Source organism: Hyperoodon ampullatus, assembly GCF_949752795.1.
Source record: "Hyperoodon ampullatus genome assembly, chromosome: 5".
NCBI lineage: Eukaryota > Metazoa > Chordata > Mammalia > Artiodactyla > Ziphiidae > Hyperoodon > Hyperoodon ampullatus.
In genome coordinates, this window is record NC_136918.1 from 130,574,230 (window position 1) to 130,599,993 (window position 25,764).

Below are 25,764 nucleotides of genomic sequence, written 5' to 3' on the forward strand. Positions count from 1 at the left end.
AAACTGAATTTTACTTAGTATTAAAATTCTTAACTTGTACTTCTGAAGGCTAGAAAAAATCACCTCCCCGCAACTCTCTAATTTAGTGTAACTTTGACCAGTAAGAATAGCAAAATTTGCTTACAAAATTGAAAGCCTCCTACTACATTTTTATATTTTTTGTTTTTTCCACCACTTAAGTTTCAGAAATAACTCATTTATTTCTTCGCTCTTGATAGAGGAATAACTACCACTCTGCTTCACGAATAAAATAATCTAACTCCTGTTTCTCTCAAATTCTCACCCTCTGGAGACTCATTCCAACTGAGTAATAAATTCACTGACAAGTCTGCAATTCAAATTTCACTAGTACAAGGAAATTCTTCTTCTACAGTAAAAGGTCAGTGTTGTGAATTTAATTTTCTGAATTTCATAAACCTTTATAAATGGAGGCACCTTAAAGTTCAGTTTATACTCTTTTATATAGGATTTCAGAGCATGCTTTAAATAGCTTAAGATAAGCTATATTAATAGCTTAATGTCATTTTATCATTAAAATAATCTACAAATATCAGAATACTAATTAATTTTGTTGTCATAACTAATAAATAAGTCTTAAAATATCTGTAAATGTAAATCAACCCTCTCAATTCACTTACCTCACTCAGACTGTTCTAGAACATAGATCAACAAACTGAATGGGTTTATCAGTATAATACAGTTGTACAACACTTTCACAAATTCCAGTTCTGTAATTTAGGGTTTTTCCCTGTTTATTTTTAAATGTACAAAGAGATTAAACTTTTAATATAAATATTTTCTCTCCAGTACGTAATATTCTTATGTAAAAGAAAAGGTTTCCGAACATTTACAAAGCAATCTAAAGGTAAGTACACCTGATTTTAGGATCATTACATTAACCAAAATAATTTTCCAGAGAAGGTCCTATTTGAAAGAATGCTCACTGGCCTTCTCACATCAACACTTCAAGATGAATCCAAATCCACTGCCTTTGCTTGATTTACTTCAGGGATCAATTCCAATGGGGAAAAGAAAAAAATCTCAGAAAAAGGTCTCACGACAGAGCGGACAAGTGGATTTGTTGCTAGACGTAAACCATTTGTACTGAAAAAGAAAAGTGTATTTAAATGTTAAAAACTTTTAAAATTGCCATTTTACATACACATCTAAAGTTACCTTCAAATGATAAAGACAAGGGAGAATACTGAAATGTTTGCTCCCCTCCGCTCATCTCCAAAGTCAACACAACTCAGTATTCCTTCCAAAGGCCACACTGTGATGCTCTCCACCTAGGCTCATGTACACAACCACGAAGATGTGTAAGGAAGACCTCCTGTGAAGGAACTGAACATAGGGTGGCTTTCTTTCCAATATACTGTTTAAAAAGAGCAAAAAGCTCTGATGCCAGATGGCTCTCAGTTCCAATATTTTCAGTCTCCTTTACTTACGGTGTAGATTTTACAAGACCATCTATTTTTTGAGTGCCGAGAGCTATTTTAGAAACATCTACTTATTAAAGGGCTTTGATGCCATCAGTCTCAGTAAATTACTAATTATCTTTCACAAATTTTGAAAAATCATTTTTAATATGTCTCCCATTAACCACAATTAAGAGTTTAACATCTACTGTTTTCCAAGGTTAAATATCATACATATATAATATATATAAGATATAAATAAGTTAATTTCTCTTTAGCTTACCAAGCAGGCTGAATGGAACTTTTTCTTGCATGTTCTACAGGCTTTTTTGGGAAGAGAATAGTTGAAACCATGAATGACTGAGAAACAAATCATACAATCTTCAACACCCTCAAAACGTTTGTCTACATTATTTTTCCATAATGCTAAGCCTTCCATAATACTGCCATTCTGTTAACAAGAAAAATACATAAATAAAGTCAATATATACTGAAGACCACCAGTATTATTCTTATTCAATTTCACAAATTTTAAAGTTGTATTATAACTTGGAGAGAAGAGAATCTGCTTGGCTATATTCACAATTCTAAGTTTTAAGAATACTGGTATTTAAAATGACCTCCCAGGTTTTAGGAACCAGATTTATTTTTTCTACATTAAAGGCAGTCTTGAAAGAAAGGCTCCTGCCCCAATTTTCAAGTTTTATAGTCTTAGCTTATTGTTTGATGAAACTTTTTAAATAATTAAATCATTTGGATCAGCTCTCCTAACTTTTAACTAAAAATGATGAAATTAACTATCTCACCTACTCAAATGCTGATCTGTTCCAGCTCTACAATATTGGTGAATATACTTGTTTTAAAATAATTTTTCTTTACTGTAGAATGTCTGAGATACATCACAATGTGCAAACAAAACTAGAGACTCACAATTTGTTTAAAAGGCAAAGGTCTTTGAAAGTACTGGGATTTCTCTAACCACAGAAGGAAAGTTGAAATGTTAAAGTAAAGTAGCTCAGAAGACATTCATCTGTCCCATGTCTCACAAAAAGATTCCCTCTCAAAGTTTAATACCATGTATTGTTCTGTATCATCTACAATGTCAATGAAGTAAAGTCAATTCTTCTCAAACACCAGAAAAAAAAAGCTGTAGAGCCTGAAAAATTAAAACAGCTCAGCAGGGGACTTCCCTGGTGGCACAGTGGTTAAGAATCCGCCTGCCAATGCAGGGGACATGGGTTTGATCCCTGGTCTGGGAAGATCCCGCATGCCGCGGAGCAGCTAAGCCCGTGTGCCACAACTACTGAGCCTGTGTGCCACAAATACTGAGCCCATGTGGCACAAACTACGGAAGCCTGCATGCTCTAGGGCCCACGTGCTGCAACTACTGAAGCCCGCGCGCCTAGAGCCCGTGCTCCGCAACAAGAGAAGCCACCACAATGAGAAGCCCGCTCACCACAACAAAGAAGAGCGCCCGCTCACCGCAACTAGAGAAAGCTCGTGCACAGCAAGACCCAAAGCAGCGAAAAAAAAAAAACAAAACAGAAAAACAAAAAAAAACCCACAAGCTTGGCAGGTTCAAATCATTTAGGCATGTATCTGTTTATCCAACAAAATACAGTATCTATTTCTACTTAAGCAGAAGAGATATATTTTTGTTTTATTGCCCTTTCAAATAGTAAATCAGCAAACTTTCTCTAGTTTAGAAAGCCAAATGTGTACACAGACACTTACTTGATGGGTAAGGTAAGTGCTTAGCTGCAGCATCCAGTTTCGCCACTGCTGAACGGCTACTCCAACTCTTTTCCCACTTTCTACTGTTATTGAACCCAACGGATAATTTGAAGGCAGCTGTATTATAAGTTCAATAACTATATCTTCAATAGTATAAGTGGCCATGACTTCTCGAGTAGTAGCTCGAGCTTTAACCTGCAACACATGGAAGGTAATATTTTTTTGCCAAATTTCTTTTCTTCCCTTTCATTCAAAAACCATCTTGACAGGTTGACTGCTAGCAGCCAGTCCTCATTCAAACAAAACACGGGTAAACTGTTCACTTATCTGACATGACATGTTTAATAAAATAGGTTCAAATACCTGAAATGTTTTATAGTGATGTTATGACATTCAAAGATGTTTCAAAAAGAAATGCACTACTCACTAAAAAGTATGTTTTAGTATATTAGGCTTGCCACATCATAGTTTTTGCATAGACCAATAACAGAATGGGTTATTATTAATTATTCCTTCTCCTCCAAAGCTAACATATCAAATATCACTTCTATTTAGATGTTTTTCAAGTCTTTCTCTACCATAGAATTCTCCTGAGCTTTAGAGCCAACCAGCAACTGACAGAGTATTTATACCTGATCTTGATTTTCTTACTAGCATTGCAAACTCAACATAAAACACAAATTATCATGCTTTAAAGATTTATTCCTCTGGCTTTCCTATTTCCACGCTAAAAACTGTAGCATCATCTTAAAATTCTCCTTCTACCACATTCCAGATATTAACTAGTTGCAAGTTTGGATAAATCACCACAAAATTTCTCACATCCCTCCCCCTTTAAGGACTATTCTCACTGATACTGCCTTCCCTGGGCCTCCTCCTAATGTCTACACATTACAAGTCTCCCTAACTATTCACCTGAACCCAAGCTCCATGCCAATAGCCCATGTTATAAGATTTCAGTCAGAGAAATTTCACAGATTATAACTCTGACAGTGTCACTGCCCCAAAAGAAAAATTTCAGAGAATTCCCTGGTGGTCCAGTGGTTAGAACTCCACACTTTCACTGTTGAGGGCATGGGTTCAATCCCTGGTTAGGGAACTAAGGTCCCATAAGCCAAGCGACACAGCCAAAAAAAAGAAAAGAAAAGAAAAATTTCAGTGGCTACATAGTTCCAAATATTTTAGACTGTTACTTGAGGCCTTTCCCAATATGTCTCCAATTCATCATAGAAGTAGTTTGTTCTCTATTTACCTTCATGAATCCTACTCCATATGAATACTGGGCTATTCATTATTTCTTAGGCCATCACAGAAATTACATTCCCATCTTCAAGCTTTTTGCTTTTACCATACTGTTTTCTCTATATTAAATGCTTTTCCCCATAAAAAAATCCTGCCTACCTCAAAGTAAAATTCCTTCATAAAGTCTCACCTAATCCCCTCAGCCAGATGAACTTTTCCCACTCTGATCGCAGAGCATTCTTCCTCTTAAAAATGTGCCACTTTCCAGTTTCCAATGCAAAAAAACATTATCAGTATCGCTCTTTTCTTTATTAGATTGTATGTTATTACAGGACAGGAATCTGACCCTTCTAAACTGTTCATTTTGCAGGTGACTGGCACACAGTGCCTGGCATCTGTAAGTATTCCAATATATATTTTCAATTAACTAATGAATGTTCAAAAACTATTTGGTGGGGGTAAATAAAATTATAACATCATTTTAACCTATGCATTAATTTGAGATTTGATATCCAATAATCCAAAAATAAAGTGGACAATTTCTGTAAATTCTGAACCAAGAGTTACAATTATGATGATACTCACTACAACTGATAGACATAACCAATACTGAAACAACTTTTCTAGAAAAAATCCAAGACAATACTAACCGTCATGCCATTAAATAGCTGTGTACTTGTTTGCACAGAAGATATTTCTTGAAAAGAAAGAACACTGCTAACATACTTGCTTGTAAATCTATCTACAATATTGAAAACACGCTTCTCACTACTATTCCACCACAGCCTAACCATGGCGGGCAAGTCTTTTAATGTCATGTGATAGACTGAACAAGCCAAGTGTGGAATATGGTATGGAAGAGTTGAGGTATCTGAGGAAAAAACAAATTCTTAGTTAGTAACATACATTTCTTACATAGAATAACAGACTAATATTAGTATTTTCTTAGAAAATCATTTTCAATTCCTTAACACTAGTGCTCATAAAACAAACATACCAAAGAAACCAGAACTCTGGAGTATTAGCTTTTTCTCACACATTCAAAATGAACAATTAGAATTGTAAAAATAATGAAAATCCTGAATGACACTGAAAAATCTGCTTAGAAATAGCACTCTTTATTTCACATGAAAGATCACAAATACAGTGAAACACACACTCTTCAAAGAGGAGGAAGAATAAAAGATTCTTTTTCTTATAAATTATGAAAAAGAGTCTGGCCTCCTTTACTTTTCCCAGAGCTCACTGATGTGTTATGCAAAAGTTCTAGAATCCCACCTCAGTACTCACAAGACAAAGTCCCATCCTCAGATCTCCAAGTCATTTAAAAAATTCCTATTCTCAGGAAATCACTTGTAACACTGCGGCACAGCTAAATGCATGCATGTCTATCCCTTCAGCTAAAATGTGAGCTCCCGGAGTGAAAAATAAATTTTACTTATCTTTGTTTCCCTAACTGAAGACTATTTATTTACAGGCCTACAAAACATTATTGCATAACAAATACTTGTTTACTGAGTAAAAGATAATAGTCTCAACAAAGTAAACTTCAAAAATTAATTAAATTCTTAACAACCTTATCCACAAAATCTAATTATATGTCCTATTTAGAGAAATACGGAAAATCTGGCACTTCAACATTCTCATAGCCAGGACAGACATCTGGGATTATTCTCCATGCCCTCAGGGTAAACTGATCCGAACCTAGTCTCTAAGAAAGAACACAAATGCACATCATACTGACCTCTAATACCCAACTGGAGCTCTTCTGTAAAGAATGTTTTAGGGTCCTTATTGGAGAGCTCAACAGCTGTCTCTGCAAAGGTCGGATTTTCTGGCATAAGCCTGAACAGGTGATAGAGCAATTTATTCAAGCTTTTTGTTTTTCGAAGGTGCATTGAATACAGAGCTCGAAGCTGGTGGAGAGTAAACAATTTTTGTTAGGAAACCCAATTAAACCAAGACAATCAGTAGATATGAACAAACTAAAGTGTAATAGACTGTACAAGAACACAATACAAAAATGAATTCATTTGAACACTGAGAATGGCATGGAAGAGTCCTATAAAATATATGCCACAGTCTTACTTTCCAGTTGTGTCATTTGAAGGCACTGCTCCCGCTTCTCATAAACTAGCAGAAGTTTTCACTATCCCCTCATTATCAGACATATGCCTCTAACATCTTTCTCAAACTGTCTCCCTGTTGATAAGTTCACCCCCACTTGGAGTCTCTGAGCTGAGAAAAATCTATTCGCCGTTCCCCACAGACGATTTGCTCACTCTCCTCCCAAATCTTCCACACGTTCCTTCCGCACCATAATCTCTAATCTTTCAAAATTCTGCTTAAAACTAATCCCATTTTTATGGCTGACCTCATGCTATATCAAACATTTCAGCATCCCTTTATGACAGCACAAACTAGTATTTCAAAATGTCTTGGGGTCTTCTCATTAGTTGTTTTATAAATCAGGACATTTCATAAAAAATATGGATTTTTTTTTTTTTTTTCTTGCTCTACGCGGGCCTCTCACTGTTGGGGCCTCTCCCGCTGCGGAGCACAGGCTCCAGACGCGCAGGCTGCGCGGCCATGGCTCACGGGCCCAGCCGATCCGCGGCATGTGGGATCCTCCCAGACCGGGGCACGAACCCGTGTCCCCTGCATCGGCAGGTGGACTCTCAACCACTGCGCCACCAGGGAAGCCCTCTGGTTTCTTTTTTAAAAACAGGAAAATCTGGCACCACTGGGTGTCCTATAGGCATCTATGTGAGACGTGTGCTTTCGACTTGTTCCTTAATAACGCAGTTTTCATTTGCTCACATTTACCTTGTAGCTCTTTGGTATTTGTACCTGTTTTAAAATTATTTCTTACACTATGTTTCTTCATAGTACAAATATACCATTTTCTGAACACTATGAATGGTCAAATACAAAGATCAAGCCATAGTATTTGGAACTGATTCTTAAAAAATTCATCAAAGAACCTTTACAATGAAGAAATCTGGAGGACACTACCTTTACCAAGTAACCAAACTTAACATCACCAATAAAAGGACAGAGGACATTCTGTGCTCCTGAGGTGAGGCACTGAGAATACATCACCACTGTGCAGTAAACACTCTTGCTGAAAAGCAACCAGAATCTAATGTTGAGGAAACTAGCAGACAAATCCAAACTGGAAGACAGTCTACAAAATAACTGATCCGGTGAATGACACCAAAGAAAAGCAGAGGAATTATAAGCTAAAGAAATATGACAGACAAATGCAAACATGACCCTTGATTGAAACCTCAATATAGAAGGAAATAAAACTATAAAGGACATCTGACAACTGGGAAAATTTAAATACAAATTAGATAATATTACTGCATCGAAATCAAATTTGAGTGTAACATTTATGTTACATTTATGTTGAAACATGTCCTTGTTCTTAGGAGACATATGTTTAAATACTTTTGGTAAAGCATCATGATGTCTGCTGTCCACCTTCTCTGTAAATCCGAATATTTTTCAAAATAAAAAGTTGGAAGCGAAGTAGAATTTTTTTAAAAACTTAATACATATAGCAGTGGGCTTTTAAAAACACGTCTATTACCCAGCAATTCCACTCTTAGGTATACAACTCAAGAGAAATGAGAAATATATGTACACACAAAAAATTTTTGCACAAATGCTCACAGCAGCTTTATTCACAATAGGCAAAAAGCGGAAACAACCTAAATGCCCACTGGATGACTGGATAAACAAAATGTGGTATAGTCATACAACGCAATATTATTTAGGCATAAAAAGTAATGCCATACTGATACATGCTATACTATGAATGAATCTTGAAAACATTATGCCATATGAAATAAGCCAGACACAAAAGGCCACATATGTGAAAGGTCCACAGTAGGCAAATCCATAGAGACAGAAAATAGATTAGTGGTTGCCAGTGGCTGGGGAGTTTGAAAGGAAATGGGAAGTGACTGCAGATAGGTAAGGGGTTTTTTTTGGGGGGGTGGATGTTGAAAATATTCTAAATTTAGATAGCGGTGATAGGTGCACAATTCTGTGAATATACTAGAAACATGAAGCTGTACACTTTAAATAAATTTGATGATATGTGAAATATATCTCAACAAAACTATAAAAGACACACATACAGGTGCGTGCATGCGCGCGTGCATGCACACACACACACCTTTGCTTCTAATGCAATCTGATTCACTACTTTTAAGAAGAATGTTAAAAACAACTCAGATTAAGGACCAAAGTTTTTTTTAATTTTTCGGTTTGTTTTAAGGATTCCTCTAATTAGTGTTATTTACTGGGTTATGCTGGTTTATCTGTTGACAGCTCAGTTCAATTTCTAGGCTCAGTAAATGCTGCTGTAATGCTTTGTGCCCCCTCCCACTCCCCCACTCTGGCCTAAAGGGAAAGATGAGGCGTGGCCAGATTCCTAATTTCTGAATATAAGATAACAAAAACGAAATTCTTACACATAAAAACTTCAATTTGCTGCAGTTTTTTAGAGACCAATAATATTTTAAGAAACAAATTTAAATGCTTAACAAGGAGCTCTTGAAATACATCATACAGCAATTTAAAATTAGCTCAAATCACAAACATAAGTGGTAGGACTGAAAAGAAATAAAATAATTTGAACATCTAGATCAGTGTTGCCTCTGTGATTTGATTTTCCCCTTAAACAAATGCAAAAGTGCTTAGGTTTCTATATTTATACCAAGGTATGGGTTATTAGCAACATAAATTGTAACTTAAGGATTCTAAAAAATCACATTGGAAATGAATGCCAAGATGTTTAGTCACACTTTAAATATGTAATAATTCTTTTGTATTAACCTGTCAAAGAAGCCACCTACTTTATTAAACTGATTCAATCAATGTGTTAATCTTTTTAAAAGTGGGAATCTGTCTAAAAGAATTTTTTAAAATGGAGTAGATTTCTCCAGCTTCCTTCTTAAACATGAGACAACAGAGACACCTAGTGCCTGCTAAAATGATTTGGTCAAAATAATTACAATAGGATATTTTCTATATTTAGCGATAATGGTCTGAATTATATAAGGTAGTATTTTACAGATCTTTCTCTGAACACTGATTTTCAAGTAAGGTAAATTTCCAATGATGTAGTAATTGACATCTCCACAAGAGTCAGAAGTTGACCACAAAGGAAAAAGAATAGCAAGATCCGATTCTTTTGAAACTCTTACTGTGGTAGCACAAAATTAAATTATAGAAATCTGGTTTCCTGCAATAAAAGGACTTGGTGGCTACATTCAGTTAGACAAAAAAAATTGATCTAAGCACATTCCAGAGATTAATTACTTTTGCAAAAAAACAGTGTGTGTGTGTGTGTGTGTGTGTAAAAACCTGTGGGAGGATGAGGAAGCAGAGACAGAAATAAATTTAGCAGAATGTCTGAAATTACCCAGATAAGATTAGAATAAATGTGAGGCATTTCCCCCTTTTTTCCAAAAGGAGGGGAAGGAAAGGGTTTAGGACAGTAACAGAGAAATACATATAGGACACAACTGTCAAAAGTCGTCTCATTTTATTTACCTGAGATGAAGCAGCTTTGAAGAAAGTAAGTATTAATTTCCAAGTGAGGAGGTATCCCAGAACATAGCAGAAGTCTTCACTCAGTGGCTTAATAGTAACTATCTGTCCAACAGGAATACACCCCAAAACGTTTTCTAGTAAGTCTTCTTGAGTGCTAAGAAGAGACATCAGTGCTGCTGGTGGTGACCTAAGAATCAATGATTAAACACCACAATTTTCTTCATAACTTGTCCCTTAACAAATTGACAGCACATATAAATTTCAAGCATTTAAAAAAAATCTTTATTTTCCAAAAACCATTTTAAAAGTCCCCCTTTATAGATTCAATTTTGACCCCTAATTCACAGAGGCAGTTACAGAATTTGAAAGACATAAAGTATTATATAAATATATACCTACATTTCCATACTTATAAATATAAAATATATAAAAATATAATTTTTATATTTATAAATATATAAAATATGCTATAAAATATGAACTCTAGAGGTTAGCACTTAAAGGAAAGACCCTTTTAGAAAACATATATTTCAACCTTCTGTTTTATGGATGAAAAAAAAATTAGATACCCAGAGAGGCTAAATTATTAGTCTGAAGTCCCTTGGCTAGTCAGGGGAATGATTAGGGCTAACAAATCCTATCGGGTCCTTTATCATCCTATAAAGGGTAAAAAGATCATAAGACTCTGTGTTTCTTCAACGAAGTAAATTTTAACATTCACATTAATTCATGACAATGTGAAGTAACTTTATTCTTTACGGAAGTACTGCACTCATTAACACTTACAGATGAGCTTATAAGATTCTCAAAAAGTGAAATACTTGCGTGTATCTCCTGTCAAACTCTCTTCCCTCTGACATCTAGCTTGGTTCTCTCCTTTCACCTCTGTGATCTTTCTTCCCTTGTGGTTTCCTACTACCAGTCCATAAACAAGTCTTCTTTAAGCTTCTGCCCTTAAGTTTTTACCTTCAACGCCACCATCTCATGTACCAACCCTTTTCCATTCCATACCAACCGTCACTCGATTTTACAAACAACAGCTCTCCACTTTCTACACTAACCTGCATGCACTGCTATGACTTCTGGCATGGCGTCCCCCTCTGCTTGCTTCTTCGTACAGTTTAGGCTTCATACTATTGCCAGAATCAGCTGGTGGTATCCCATCTTCTACCAAACAATGCCCCGACTCCTAGAAAATGTCATTTTGAAGGCCCTTCATTACCCTTCCAGCTTCATCTTCCACTCTACCCTCCTTCCCTACTCCACACATATTCATTTATACTTTTATTCAACAAATGAGCACTATTCATGACTGTTTTAGGCCAAAAAACCTGGGTCTGTGAATACAGTCAGGAACAAGAGACAAAAATGTCTGCCTTCACAGAGCTTATATTCCAGTGGAAGAAGATCTAGACAATTAAAAAATACATTAAATGGCAACTACTGAATATTCCCCAAGCATTTCCTGAACACTCATGCCTCAATGCCTTTGCACATGGTGTTCACACAACTTTCCCCTGCCCTACTAAAGTGCTCCCTAATCTGAAAGGTCCAGCATAAATGTCTCTTCCTCACAAGAATGTCTTCTCTTCTTGGCACAGCAGTTGTGTTCCTCTAACATCATCCTTTTTCTTAGCACTTGTCATACACTGTCTTCTATTATAGGGTAATATCATCTAAATTAGATTATAAACTCTTTAAGAAAAATACTGTTACCTAACACTGTATTCTCCCCTCAATGTTTAATTAATACTTTGCACAAAGGGGTGGACAATAGATTTTTGAATTGATATACTCTTTCCACAGCTCCCATGTGGCCAAAGACAGTTTTACTAAACAGTAGCAAACTGAAAATGATTTAGGAACAATTAAGAAGAGAGAGTAACTATCTCTTTGGGTGAACTCTAAATTTCATTTGTATCTTACAGATAAACTTACAAGATCTGAAGGAACATATACTCTAAATTTAGAGCTTTTGTATTGCCTCAGTCTTCTAAAGTCATTATGATGGATTATGAGAATTTAATAAAGCAAACTACAGATGGTTCCCAACTTATGATGGTTTGACTTACAATTTTTCAACTTTGCAATAGTGTGAAAGCAATAAGCATTCAATAGAAACCATCCTAAGAACTTTGGTCATTTCCCAGGCTGGCGATATGCAGTACACTACTCTCTTAGGATGCTGGGCAGTGGCGGCGAACTGTAGCTCCCAGTCAGCCAAGCGATCACGTGGGTTAACAACCAATACACTCACAACCATTCTTACCCAGACAACCATTCCGCTTTTCACTTTCTGTATTCAATAAATTACATGAGATATTCAACACTTTATAAGATGGCTCTGTGTTAGATGATTTTGGGTTTTTTTTGGCTGCCTTGGGTCTTCGTTGCTGCGTGCGGGCTCTCTCTAGTTGCAGTGAGCGGGGGCCACTCTTTGTTGCAGTGTGCAGGCTTCTCACTGTGGTGGCTTCTCTTGTGGAGCACGGGCTCTAGGCGGCAGGCTTCAGCAGTTGTGGCACACGGGCTTAGTTGCTCCGCGGCATGTGGGATCTTCCCAGACCAGGGCTTGAACCTGTGTCCCCTGCATTGGCAGGCGAGTTCTTAACCACTGCGCCACCAGGGAAGTCCCCATGTTAGATGATTGTGCCCAACTGTGGGCTCATGTAAGTGTTCTGAGGCTGAGTAGGTGAGGTTAAGCTGATGTTTGGTAGGTTAGGGGTATCAAATGCATTTTTTAAAATTAATTAATCAATTAATTTATTTTTGGCTGTGTTGGGTCTTCGTTGCTGCGCGTGGGCTTCCTCTAGTTGTGGCAAGTGGGGGCTACTCTTTGCTGCAGTGCGTGGGCTTCTCATTGCGGTGGCTTCTCTTGTTGGGGAGCATGGGCTCCAGGCACGCGGACTCAGTAGTTGTGGCTCACGGGCCCTAGAGAGCAGGCTCAGTAATTGTGGTGCACGGGCTTAGTTGCTCCGCGGCATGTGGGATCTTCCCGGACCAGGGCTCGAACCCGTGTCCCCTGCATTGGCAGGCAGATCCTTAACCACTGCACCATCAGGGAAGCCCTAAAATGCATTTTTTTTCTTTTTTTTTTTTTTTTTTGCGGTACGCGGGCCTCTCACTGTTGTGGCCTCTCCCGTTGCAGAGCACAGGCTCCGGACACGCAGGCTCAGCGGCCATGGCTCACGGGCCCAGCCACTCCGCGGCACGTGGGATCTTCCCGTACCGGGGGTCCCCTGCATCGGCAGGTGGACTCTCAACCACTGCACCACCAGGGAAGCCCCTCAAATGCATTTTTGACTCAACACGATTTTCAACTTACAATGAATTTATTGGAATGTAACCCCGTAAGTCAAAGAAGCTTTGTATTAAAAAAAAACTTACAAGGCTGGTTCTTCTTCTTCATCTCCATATGACTTTAGATTATCCTGATCATATTGTGGGAATTCAGGCATCAATCTGGAAGTTAGAATATTTAAATTATATTAAACGGTTCATTGTTAAATCATGCTTAAAAGCAGAAAGACCAATACTTATTTTGTAATGAGTATATTTTTTCTACTGAGTTTTTTCTGAAGTAACCCATCATGGTCAGGACTATCTAAATATAAACTGTGCATGGAGAACAGTGATCTAAAAGATCAAAAACTTGGCATCCCTGTTATTGAAATGCATAGTCAAGCTTACTTTGTTGTTGTTTTAACTATGACTTTTTTTAATGACTAAAAGTTAAAGCTAAATATATATTCCATTTTTTTAGAGCACCACGACATTGATTCAATTGAAAGAATTCTTACTTGTATAGCATATGATAAACAGCAATTTGCACAGGCCGAGCTCTGTAAAGGAGTAATGGGGCTAATGTATTTAACAAAGTCTGGAGATACTCTGGCAAGTTTGTTTTTTGGCTAGCAACCAATCTTGCAGGGAGTTTTTGACTCAATAGCTGATCCTTTGGGATATAAGTTAATGTTTCACACATGGGCTTCAGCACTGCATTCTGAAATGATGTTTCAGATGTATCTTTGCTTTCTCCTGATGACAAAAAGGAAAGAAATATTCATACCCCAAAACAAAGTGAGTAATACAGCTTGACCCATTCACAGACAACCAAATGTTACTGAAGAAAATGAAATAAAAACTTGACATTTAAGCAGTCCTAACTAGAAACATGAACTGAATATATGTTTCAGATAATCTCAACTATTTAATGACTTCTATTATCTCATCCTTAAAAAAAAAAAAATATGTGAGTTAAAAAAATCTATTCTTGTTATCTGAATTAGTATTATTTTAATTTTCAATGGTCTTCGGATGTCTTGCCATTTTTCAATTCTTATCTGTAAAGCAGAAACATATATGATGCTTCTGAGATGCCAAGATTTCTCTCTGGCTCTTTTATTATTTTGTACTCTGGGACTTAAACATCCAGAGGTTTTTTTTTTTTTTTTTAACTTTTCAACAAGTCATTTTCAATGAATCTCACTATTATTCCCTTTTTCACTTGCCTGTAACAGTCACCAAAAGAGGTAAAAGCAAACTGTGGATGCCTGGAGAAAAAAATTCTTTCCATTCACTGATTAGATTTACAGGAAGACTGCCAGTGGTATCCAGAGTTGTGGAATCAAAAAAAGCACTGAGTTCACAGGTCAAATCACAGCTGACACAGGCAAACAGTTGTACAAGTGGAACAGAATACAATGTCTGATTCTCATTTGTTGTCTGAAGAAACAAAAATTAAATAAGTAAGCAGACTTCTAGAATACTACAAATCAAGGCAATAAAGAAAAGTCCCTTTCATTTCTCTAAACTTGAAAAGAAGCAGGTGAAATGCATAGTCTCAGAAGACATTTATATATTTTACATCAAAATAACTTCGTTTCAAAATTAAATATTAGGAATTATCAGTAGAATCAATCCATTTATTCTGAAATGTTCTTTTTTATTTCTAAAACTATGAAAGAAAATATTATCAATTACATTTACCAAGTTGAGTACATTAAAAGCACATTTATAATCTTCTCAGGAGCCCTAAAGGAGCCCTAGTAATTGGGCATTGTTAAACTATTCTAAAATAAGGAAACTGAGGCTCAACTAGGTAAACTTTAATACTCTAAGCCACACAGCTAACAGCAGGCAAAGCAGAGATTCAGACAAATTCAACCCTGACTGACTTGCTATGTGACAGCCCATAAGTATTACACATCTAGTTGCTTTGGGTCATAAAAAGAACACTAATTCCCTCTGAATTTGCTTAATCTTTAATGCATTACTCTGGCAATACTGAAACAGTACTTTAGAACCAAAAGACCTAAAAACTTGTCATGAAAAGATAAAACCTTAATGGGCTGTACTGCAAATATTATACCAGGATGAGCTAATGGAGAGAACATTTTAAAAGCAATTAGCAGATTTGTTACTGAATGATTTTGACAGACATTAAACTTCAATTATTTTACTGATCTGTCAAGTAGTAGCTGGTGTGGAACATATCTATGTAAAGTGTTTAAACGTTTGCAAAGGAGCTAACTACAATCATTACTTGAAGAAGATTAGCAAATAGTTCTGGTACACAGATATGCACGAAGACCCAGTAGCTGTGATGACCCAGCAGGTTAATTTACCTCCAACCAAGCCAACATGGAGCACATGATGAAGTCCCATTCACTCTCTGCCAAAGGAGATGAGCAGTATTTCAGAAATAGGGAAAGGAACCGTATTATTTCTATATTTACACCGAGTATCTCTGGACTTACTTCTGACAGATTACTGTGATAAAGACAAAAACAAAAAAGAATTGAAGAATTATATAGACATTCAATTGGAAACATTTAAATCTCATATATTTACAGCAGACTGACTGAAATGTCTACCATCTTATTGCTCTACAAAACTGTGACTATAAGATACATAATCTCAGTCCACATCACAAATAGAGGGAAAACAACTGTATAAAGTATTACCTACCAACTGAAAAGAAAAATATCTTCATGATCTTTCTTCCAGGTTATCAGAATTTTTAATATACCATGTAATAGCTCTCCATCATCTATGCTTTTGGTTTGCAGACAAGAATTGAAAATGGCGAGATGCCCAAAACCTCCTAAAGCAAAATAAAAAATTAAAAATCTTTTAAATTGTATTGTTACTGTAAAAAAGAAAGTCTACTTTGAGATAGGTTAAAAACTTTCTTCAGAAGTGTCCAGGTTAAGAACTCTGAAAATTCGGGCTTACATGAAAGAGTCAACAAATGAGCTTATAAACTCTACAGGGCAGGGACCCTGTCTCCACAGCCAGCACAGAAAAGAAAGTGTGGAGGGGAAGCTGGGAAGCAAGTAAATGATACTGTGCATTAAACTAACCTATGTTACTTTTTTGTTTTCTTAAGTATATGACTTATTCAGCATACCTACCTCTCAAAAAACAAACCCTAGTTAGAGTGCAAAGTTAAATAAAGTTGGAAGATAGAACATACTATTTCATAATTCATATTCACTCAGTAAGCATCTACTATGTCTGGGAAGTTCTTAAGGGTCCCCTACTCTTTAGTATCCCTCGTGGCTCCTTATCCTTCAACTCTCAGCTTAAATACTGCCTCCACACTGAAATTCCCAAGTATACAAAGTATGCATCTCCTCATTTCTCTAATATCACTTATTTGTTGCCTTTAGAGCACTAATGTTTATTTGTTTGTTTATTTTGGGGGGAGGAGCTCTACTTTTTAAATTAATATACAATGTTATATTAGTTTCAGGTGTACAACATAGCTTTTCTGATATTTTTATACATTATAAAATGATCACCATTGCAGTAAGATCAGTTACCATCTATCACCATAGAAGGTTGTTAAAATATTATTGACCTTATTCCCTAGGTGTACATGTTTACTTATTTATTATCTTAATTATAAAGTAAGCTCCGTGAGAGCAGGAACCTTGTCTGTTTTACTTACCACTAGCGTATGTCCCCCTAGCATGATGCCTGAGATCCAGAGACATTTATTTTGACTGACTAAATGAAGAACAAATAAATGAGTGAATACAAGGTACACTGTTAGATGCTGGGGAGAGAGAGCTGAACAAAATCCAGTCTGTGAAGGGACTCATCTAGCAGTACTGGCAGACTTAAAAACAAATTAGAATATAATATGGACAAAAATTGAGAGCCCAAAACAGGAAATCAGATTGAGTCAGAAGAGGCTTCCTAAAGTTGGTGTGTGAACTGGGATTTATCAAAAGATCAAGGTCTGCAAGCCTAGAAAAGGAACACTCCAAGGAATGCTAAGGCACAAAGTTGTAAGAAAGTATAGTGTTCAAAATTCATGAGAATTTAGCATGGTCAGGGTCCAGGATGGAAGCAAAAGAGGTAAAACCGGAGAAATCAGTTGCAGTAAGATTGTAAAATGTCTTATAGGCCAAACTAAGGACTTAGGTTTTTACCCTGTAGGCAAATGGGAACCAAGGAAAAAAGCAAAAATTAATTAATTAATAACAATGTAATCTTCCTTTAAAGGCTGAGGAAGAATTTTTTTTAAAAATCTTCCTGACAAAATAGAAGAGGCTCAAGTTTAATCAGAAACAACTGATTTTCTAATACCTGAAAAGCATTTCTTAGCTAATTCTGTTTTGTCACTTTGGCTGGAAGAGCAAAATTGACTGTCAAATCTTAAAAACATTCCCCTTCCTGTTGGCCTCTGCACAGCTGGGCACCTCTGGTCTGTGTGAACAGCACATAATTGTGTGGCACAGCGGTCCTGTCTCCTGCCCCTTCCCCCTCTCTGCCATTCTTCAGTTATAACCCGTGCTGGAGAAATCACCTACACTTCCATCAGGTAATCCTCTCTTCCATGCACTATAAGTTCAACTGTATCCCTGTTCCAGAACTGCAAATCCCAACCTAATCCCACAGTTTAACTACGTAAGTGAGCTCAACGGTAAAGCTTAATGCCACAAAAGTTTATTTTTGACATTGGCTGACCCTTTGTGCTAACAAGGCAATTCTGTTTCATTATGTTCTTTGATGGACATATTCTTCTTCCACTATTTCAAACTTTCCCTACCCTTCCTAAAACTACAATCCAGTTTTTACTTATTAAATGACCTAAAGAGACATGAAGCCATGAAGTTCCCAACCCCCTCTATACCTACATGTGCGTCCATCCTACACCTCTCCTTACCGTGTCTCCACCTATACGTGGTTGGTATCTTCTAACTGCTCTAGATCCAGCCCTACATGCCCTCCCCTCTCACCTTCTCACTGGGAGCTATCGTCAGTTATGCCGTCTCTATTTTCTATTCCCCCTCCGTCCCCACAACATATATTTCCCCTTTGACCTTGTGTTCATCTCCAGCTTTCACCTCTTTCAACATCCCTTTCTGCCAAACACGCAGAACAGACTATCTGCTCCCATTTTCTCACCACTATTCATTCCAACAATGCCAAAGCCAATGGCTGAACTGTGGCATTTAACGGGTGATGAATATTACCTAAAACTCTGCTTTGGCTTATCTTTTTTTATCTTTAGTCCTTATTCTCAAATGTGCCTCCATCCACATACTTATTAAATCTATGTACTGGTGTTCCCTTGATGTTCTTTTCACTCTTCACTCTCCCTAAACAAGCTCATACTCATTTACAGGTTATACTATCACCTACATGACATGGACTTTGAAAGCAGTATTTCCATCCAGCCAATAGTCTATTGCTTACTGACAATCTCCATTTTAGTATTTATTCCAAAGACACCTTAACCTAATGTGTCTAAAACTCAACACTAGCTCCCTGTATACTCCTTCCCCATCCTCCTTCCAATCCTCAAGTCTCCTATAGGGTTTCCTGTAAGGCTTAATGGTACTTCCATATACCCAATCCAGAAACATAATCACAGAACCCCATCAATTCTACTTCCTATGTCTTTCATTTCCTTCTCCTCTCTTCCATCTGTGCCTTGATTCAAGCTCTCTTATCTCTCATCATGATTATTCCCATAGCTCTCTACCTAGTCTTCTACCCCTAATCTCTCTTCTTTCACATTCACCCTTCACATAGTTGTCAAAATAATCTTTCTAACGTAAATGTGATAGTCTTACTACCTTCCTGCCTAACTTGGGCCAATAGCTCACCTCCTACCACTTAAAGTCCAAACTCCATAACGGACAAAACAAGGCCTTTATGATCTGTTCTTCAAAAATCCATATTCTTGTGCATCCTAACAGCTCTGTCCCCAACTTTCTACCTTAAATGCCAACCAAAATGAACTATCTGCATTCTCCTATGTTTTTGTGTACCTGGAATACCTTTCCCAACCGTGTCCATACGGAAAACTATCTTTCATCGCTCTATTGAAATGTTTCTCTTTGTGAAATAGCCAGAACATCTCAAAACAGAGTGGAAAACTCCTTTTCTGCACTTCCACACATATGACATCTTTTTGCTACGTCAGTTATCATACAACTTTATGTCTATCTTCTCTACAAAAGGAACTGCCACATAGCCAGGGTCAGTAAGTGCTTGTTAAATTAAAAAGCAAATGAACTAATAGAGTACAGAATGTCCGAAAAGTTTAAAACATAACAAAAGCTGTTCCTTCTTTTGCCTTTGTAAGTTCAATCACTGGTTGACTAGGGAGAGATGACGCATAGCTAAAAAAAGCTCTACATGGAAAAGAAATGATTAGAGGATATCTGTGGTTGTGAATCTTCCCATAAGGCTGCAGCATTCCTGACCTGCAAAATGGTAACAGCCACTCTCCAATGACACTCGTCCTACTGAGTCAACTTGTTATACAGCAAAAGTATAAACTAGGAAAAAAATTAACTATAATTCATCTCTGCTAGATTTGGATTTAGATATTAAGAAACACTTCTTTCATCTCAAGCAATAATTAGTGAAATATTTATTACCAAGCAACTAACCATTGATACTGCAAACATCTTCCTTGGTCCAGGCCAAAAGGGCAGGTATACATTGAGCAATGAATTCTTTCTTGTCTTCTTTTGACAAAAATGGACAGAGACTTTGAATGGTATGCATATTACCTTCTGTTAGTGGAAAAAAACTGTTTAAAGAACAAAAAAAAGGTATGAATTATATTTATCCTAAATATTTAGTTATTTCAGAAAATTCTTCTTATTCAGACTATTCAGAAAGACTAATATTTCCACTATATAAAATAATTGTAGAGAAAAAAAAGAAACTAGGAAAGAGATTGACACTTGCTGATTCTGGATGACGAAACTGTGGATAATTATTTTTTGCTGCTTCTCTTTTGCACGTTTCTAATTTTTAAAGTAACTTTCCCCATGTACAATTTTTTAAAATTATACATGATTATGCTCTCTTTAAGAGTCTACTGATTCAATTTAAAGAGTACCAGTTGCATGTTGTTTGTATGAACTGATGTTCATATATGTGCATATATATAGTTGGGTTTTATTTACCTAAGTTTTGTATTATTTGCCACTTATATACTTTGTAGATTGTCTTTTTTTTATATCTTTATTGGAGTATAATTGCTTTACAATGTTGTGTTAGTTTCTGTTGTACAACTAACTGAATCAGCTATACCTATATATATATCCCCATATCCCCTCCCTCTTGAGCCTCCCTCCCATCCTCTCTATCCCACCCCTCTAGGTCGTCACAAATCATGGAGCTGATCTCCTTGTGCTATGCAGCAGCTTATATACTTTGTATATAAGTATATACACTTCTATACTTTGTAGATTGTTTTACATCAGAACATATAGGTATAAAGTATTCTTTCTACTTTATTTATTAAAAATTAATTAATTAATTATTCTTAGCTGCATTGGGTCTTCATTGCTATGCGCAGGCTTTCTCTAGTTGTGGCGAGCAGGGACTACTCTTCGTTGCGGTGTGCGGGATTCTCATTGCGGTGGCTTCTCTGGTTGCGGAGCACCGGCTCTAGGCGTGTGGGCTTCAGTAGCTGTGGTGTGCAGGCTCAGTAGCTGTAGTGCACTGGCTTAGTTGCTCCCCGGCACGTGGGATCTTCCCGGACCCGGGCTCGAACCCATGTCCCCTGCACTGGCAGGCGGATTCTTAACCACTGCGCCAATAGGGAAGTCCATTCTTTCCACTTTAAAGCTACATAACTAGATTAAAAACAAAACCAGGGATTTCCCTGGTGGCGCAGTGATTAAAAATCTGTCTGCCAATGCAGGGTACACGGGTTCGAGCCCAGGTCCGTGAAGATCCCAAGTGCCGTGGAGCAACTAAGCCGGTGCATCACAGCTACTGAGCCTGCGCTCTAGAGCCCGTGAGTCACAACTACAGAGCCCACGTGCCACAACTACTGAAGCCCGAGCGCCTAGAGCCCGTGTTCTGCAAAAAGAGAAGCCACTGCAATGAGAAGCCCACGCACCGCAAGGAAGAGTAGCCCCCACTCGCCGCAACTACAGAAAGCCCGTGTGCAGCAACGAAGACCCAACGCAGCCAAATATAAATTAAAAAAGAAACCCCCAAATATTCCACACTATCATAATTTAACTATTTCCCTATTAGCGGACATTTAAGTTTTTCCCCCCAAATTTTTGCTCTTACAAATAATGCTGTAATAACTGTCTTTGGGCAAATACTATTCTACATATGTGCAATACCTCTTTAGGCTAGATTCCTGGAAGTAGAATTGTAAAATCAAAGGATTTGAGTGTATTATATTTTGATAATTTCAAGTTGCTTTTCAAAAAAGCACAATCAATTTACATTTTCACTAAAAATGTACAAGTTTGGTTTGCTGCACGCTTAATGACTCTTTTTAATTCCTGGCAATATGGTAGATAAAATGTACTACTTTTAATTTGTATTTCTTTCGTATTTCACATTTCATAAATGAATTATCTTTGACTATTTCACCTAGGAATTACCTCTTCAAGTCCTAGACACATTCTTCAATTTGAATAGTTTTATTAATAGAAGCTATTTATATATTATGAATATTAATTCTTTATTAACTTGCAAGTGTTTCCTTCCATTTTGCCACCTGCCCTTTAACCTTTGCTTACTGTACTTTTATCATACAGAAGTTTTCTTTTTAAATTGTGGTAAAATACACATTGTGTAAAATTTACCATATTAAAGTGTACAGTTCAGCAGTGTTATGTTCATTCACACGGTTGTGCAACCAATCCCCAGAACTTTTTCATTCACAAAATCGAAACTCTATCTATTAATTAAGAACTCTCCATCTCCCTTCCCCTCAGCCCCTGACAACCATCATTCTACTTTCTGTCTCTATGAATTTGACTATGCTAGGTACCTCATATAAGTGGAATCATACAGTATTTGTCTTTTTGTGACTGTTTTATTTCACTGAGCTTATGTCCTCAAGGTTCATCCACATTTTTTTTAACATCTTTATTCGAGTATAATTGCTCTACAATGGTGTGTTAGTTTCTGCTGTATAACAAAGTGAACCAGCCATACATATACAAATATCCCCGTATCTCCTCCCTCTGGCATCTCCCGCCCACCCTCCCCATCCACATTTTAACATGTCAGAATTTCCTTCATTTTTAAGGCAGAATAATATTCCATTATATCCATTATATGTATATACCACATTTTTGTTTATCCATTTATCTGTTGATGGACACAAAGGTTTTTGTTTTTACAAAATCAGATATCTATTGTTTCTTTTATGGATTCTGGGTTTGTGCTTTGCTTAAGATCTTCCCCATGCCAAGATTATACAGTCTCATTTTCCCCTAATACTTTTATAGGTCTGTTCTTTACATTTAGTTTTCATCTGGGCTTTACTTTTATGTATAATGTAAGGGAGTGTGTCTCACAATTTTTTTCAAACACCTGTCCAATTTTCCTAATGTCATTTATTATTGACTCATCTCACTGATTTGAAAGACCACCTGTATCAAAAACTAAATTCATATATGTGTGGACTGGTTTCTGGACTCTATATTTTGATCCAGTGATCTGTGTGTTCACCAATTTCATACCGCTTAATTATTATTTTGGTAGGGCAAGTCCTTTTCACTTTTCTCTTTCATAAATGTCCCAGTTATTCTTAACCATTTTCTTCCTTCAAATGCATACTATGTTTAGAACAGTTTGTCAAGTTTTTCAAAAAATGCTATTGAAATTTTGACTGACATTACACTGAAATTATAGATACGACAATTTTTATAATTTATCTTCGCACCTTCTTTTGTGCTCTTAAGTTTTACATTTTAAATTTTTGTTCAATTTATTTCTGGGTATTTACAGTTTTGTTGTCATTGTGAACAGAATTTCTTTTTTCCTATGCCATTTTTTAACTGATTATTACTGGTGAATAAGAAAGATATTGATTTCTGTATGTCAAGTATATGTCCATCTCATTTGTAATTAGTTTTAATAGTTCTTTAGTTAATTCCCTATGACTTTTATAATCAGAAAAAAATTAAAAATTATGCTGAATAAAAAAAGCTAACATCAGGACTTCCCTGGTGGTACAGTGGTTAAGAATCTGCCTGTCAATGCAGGGCACACGGGTTTGATCCCTGGTCCAGGAAGATCCCACATGCCGTGAAGCAACTAAGCCCGTGTGCCAGAACTACTGAGCCTGCGCTCTAGAGCCCACGAGCCACACCTACTGCAGCCCATGCGCCTAGAGCCCGTGCTCTGCAACAAGAGAAGCCACCGCAATGAGAAGCCCACGCACCGCAACGAAGAGTAGCCCCCGCTCGCCGCAACTAGAGAAAGCCCACGCACAGCAACGAAGACCCAACGTAGCCAAAAATCAATAAATCAATAAATTAATTAAATTACTTAAAAAAAGAGCTACCATCAAAAGATCATATGCTATATGACTCCATTTATATAATATTCCTAAATGATAAAATTATATAGAGAACAGATTATTGTTTGCCAGAGGTGAGGAGAATGGTAAGAGGGGAGGTGGCTGAGGCAAGAAAGGGTAACATAGGGGATCCTTATGATAAAACTATTCTGTAGCTTGTAATGTGGTGGTGGTAACCCATACAGAACACACACACAAACACGTGAGTGCAAGTAAACTTGGTCAGTGAATTGTATCAATGCCATTTTCTTGGTTGTGAAATTGTACTAAAGTTATGCAAACTGGTACCACTGGAAGAAACTGAATGAAAGGTACATAGAATTTCTTTGTATTTTTTATAATTGCATGTGAACCTATAACCCACATTAATAACTGAACTCAAAATAATATATTTAGGACTTCCCTGGTGGCACAGTGGTTAAGAATCCACCTGCCAATGCAGGGGACACAGGTTCGAGCCCTGGTCCGGGAAGATCCCACATGCTGCGGAGCAACTAAGCCCATGTACCACAACTACTGAGCCCGTGCTCTAGAGCCGGCAAGCCACACCTACTGAGCCCACGTGCCACAACTACTGAAACCTGTGCACCTAGAGCCCGTTTTCTGCAACGAGAAGTCACCACAATGAGAAGTCTGTGCACCACAATGAAGAGTAGCCCACGCTCATCGCCAACTAGAGAAAGCCTGCGTGCAGCAACAAAAACCCAATGCAGCCAAATAGATAAATTTATATATATATAAATTCTTCTAAAAAATAGTAATAATAAATTTTTAAATTTTTAAATAAGATTAAAAATATCAAAATTTAGCTAACAACTCTACTGTACCAGCACACACACACACACACACACACACACACACACACATAATTTCTGAATTCTTCTTGGTAAATCAGTAAATTCAAAACGCTTCTTGGTAAATTTCAGCTAGGTGTTTAATTCGAATGTTCAGCTTCTCTAGTATGATCAACTCTAGTAAATCTGTAACATGTCCAACCTCACTATTTGTCTTAAGAACATATTTATTGCATTTTTAGAATATACTTCAATAGGATGATCCTTATTTAAGAGTAAGTAACCTTTTTTTAATTTAATTTGTTTTAATTTATTTTTTATTGAAGTACAGTTGAATTACAATGTTGTGTTTATTACTGCTGTACAGCAAAGTGACTCAGTTATACATATATATACATTCTTTTCATATTCTTTTCCATTATGGCTTATCACAGGATATTGAATAAAGTTAAGAGTAAGTAACTTTCCTTATCATTTCCATTTAGCAAATAAAGTGATGCAAGAAGGATAGGAAGGGGGAAAAGATAGATTTTACCAGAGAGATTTCTAGGGAAAAGAGAACAAGTTTATGAAATGCTAATTATTTAAAGCACGTATAAAATTCCTCAACAAAATGTTATAAGGTTAAAAATGCTTAATAAAAAAAAAGACGTGTCACAACCTAATGCAATTTAAATTGTTAAGTCTCATTTTCTTTAATTTCCTCATTTCCTAAGTCTTGTTTTCCTGATTCATTAGAGACTGTTTGTTAGTTTGGGGTTGCCAAAGTGACCACTCATAATAAATTTCAAAGTAAAAGTATTTTCAATAAGAATACCCTTCTTTTCTCCTATAATGCCGTTTTACTTCATCAGATGAAACACTTCGGGAAAGGATCAACTTAGCAATAATAAGAGACCAAAGGGTGCCATTTTCCCTGGATCTAAAAAAGGAAAAAAAATTCAGTTTTTAAAGTGTACTTAAGATTTTTAAACAATGCTTACCTGGATTCCTTTTACAGAACTAAATAAATCACCTTGTAAGGGTATCAATTCACACAGCACTTCTGCACCCAAACAACTGCTGTTACCAAAAGGATTGGGAACTTAACTTCTGAAACTCCTTTACAGCTGATATTGAGCTCTCATCCAAGGCAATCCCAAAGCCCCTCAAGTTCCAATAGGGGAGATGACCTTAAAGATTAAGCTTGAGG

The 25,764-nt window shown here is 36.7% G+C and overlaps 1 protein-coding gene across 2 annotated transcripts in view; it reads right to left on the bottom strand.

Annotated features, from left to right (window-relative positions):
* Positions 1–1,041: 1,041 nt before the first annotated feature.
* The window catches only part of LTN1 (listerin E3 ubiquitin protein ligase 1), a gene marked incomplete at both ends in the record, with an annotated part of 63,485 nt that continues 38,762 nt past the window's right edge, over positions 1,042–25,764 (bottom strand). For both annotated transcript variants that reach the window (XM_079705448.1, XM_079705447.1), the window contains 13 exons: positions 1,042–1,104; positions 1,702–1,869; positions 3,153–3,347; positions 5,045–5,265; positions 6,139–6,310; positions 9,963–10,149; positions 13,347–13,421; positions 13,760–13,997; positions 14,471–14,684; positions 15,587–15,731; positions 15,930–16,065; positions 19,877–20,019; positions 25,390–25,494. In XM_079705448.1, coding sequence (XP_079561574.1) covers positions 1,042–1,104; positions 1,702–1,869; positions 3,153–3,347; positions 5,045–5,265; positions 6,139–6,310; positions 9,963–10,149; positions 13,347–13,421; positions 13,760–13,997; positions 14,471–14,684; positions 15,587–15,731; positions 15,930–16,065; positions 19,877–20,019; positions 25,390–25,494 — 2,062 coding nt within the window. The remainder of the gene's footprint in view (positions 1,105–1,701; positions 1,870–3,152; positions 3,348–5,044; positions 5,266–6,138; positions 6,311–9,962; positions 10,150–13,346; positions 13,422–13,759; positions 13,998–14,470; positions 14,685–15,586; positions 15,732–15,929; positions 16,066–19,876; positions 20,020–25,389; positions 25,495–25,764) is intronic.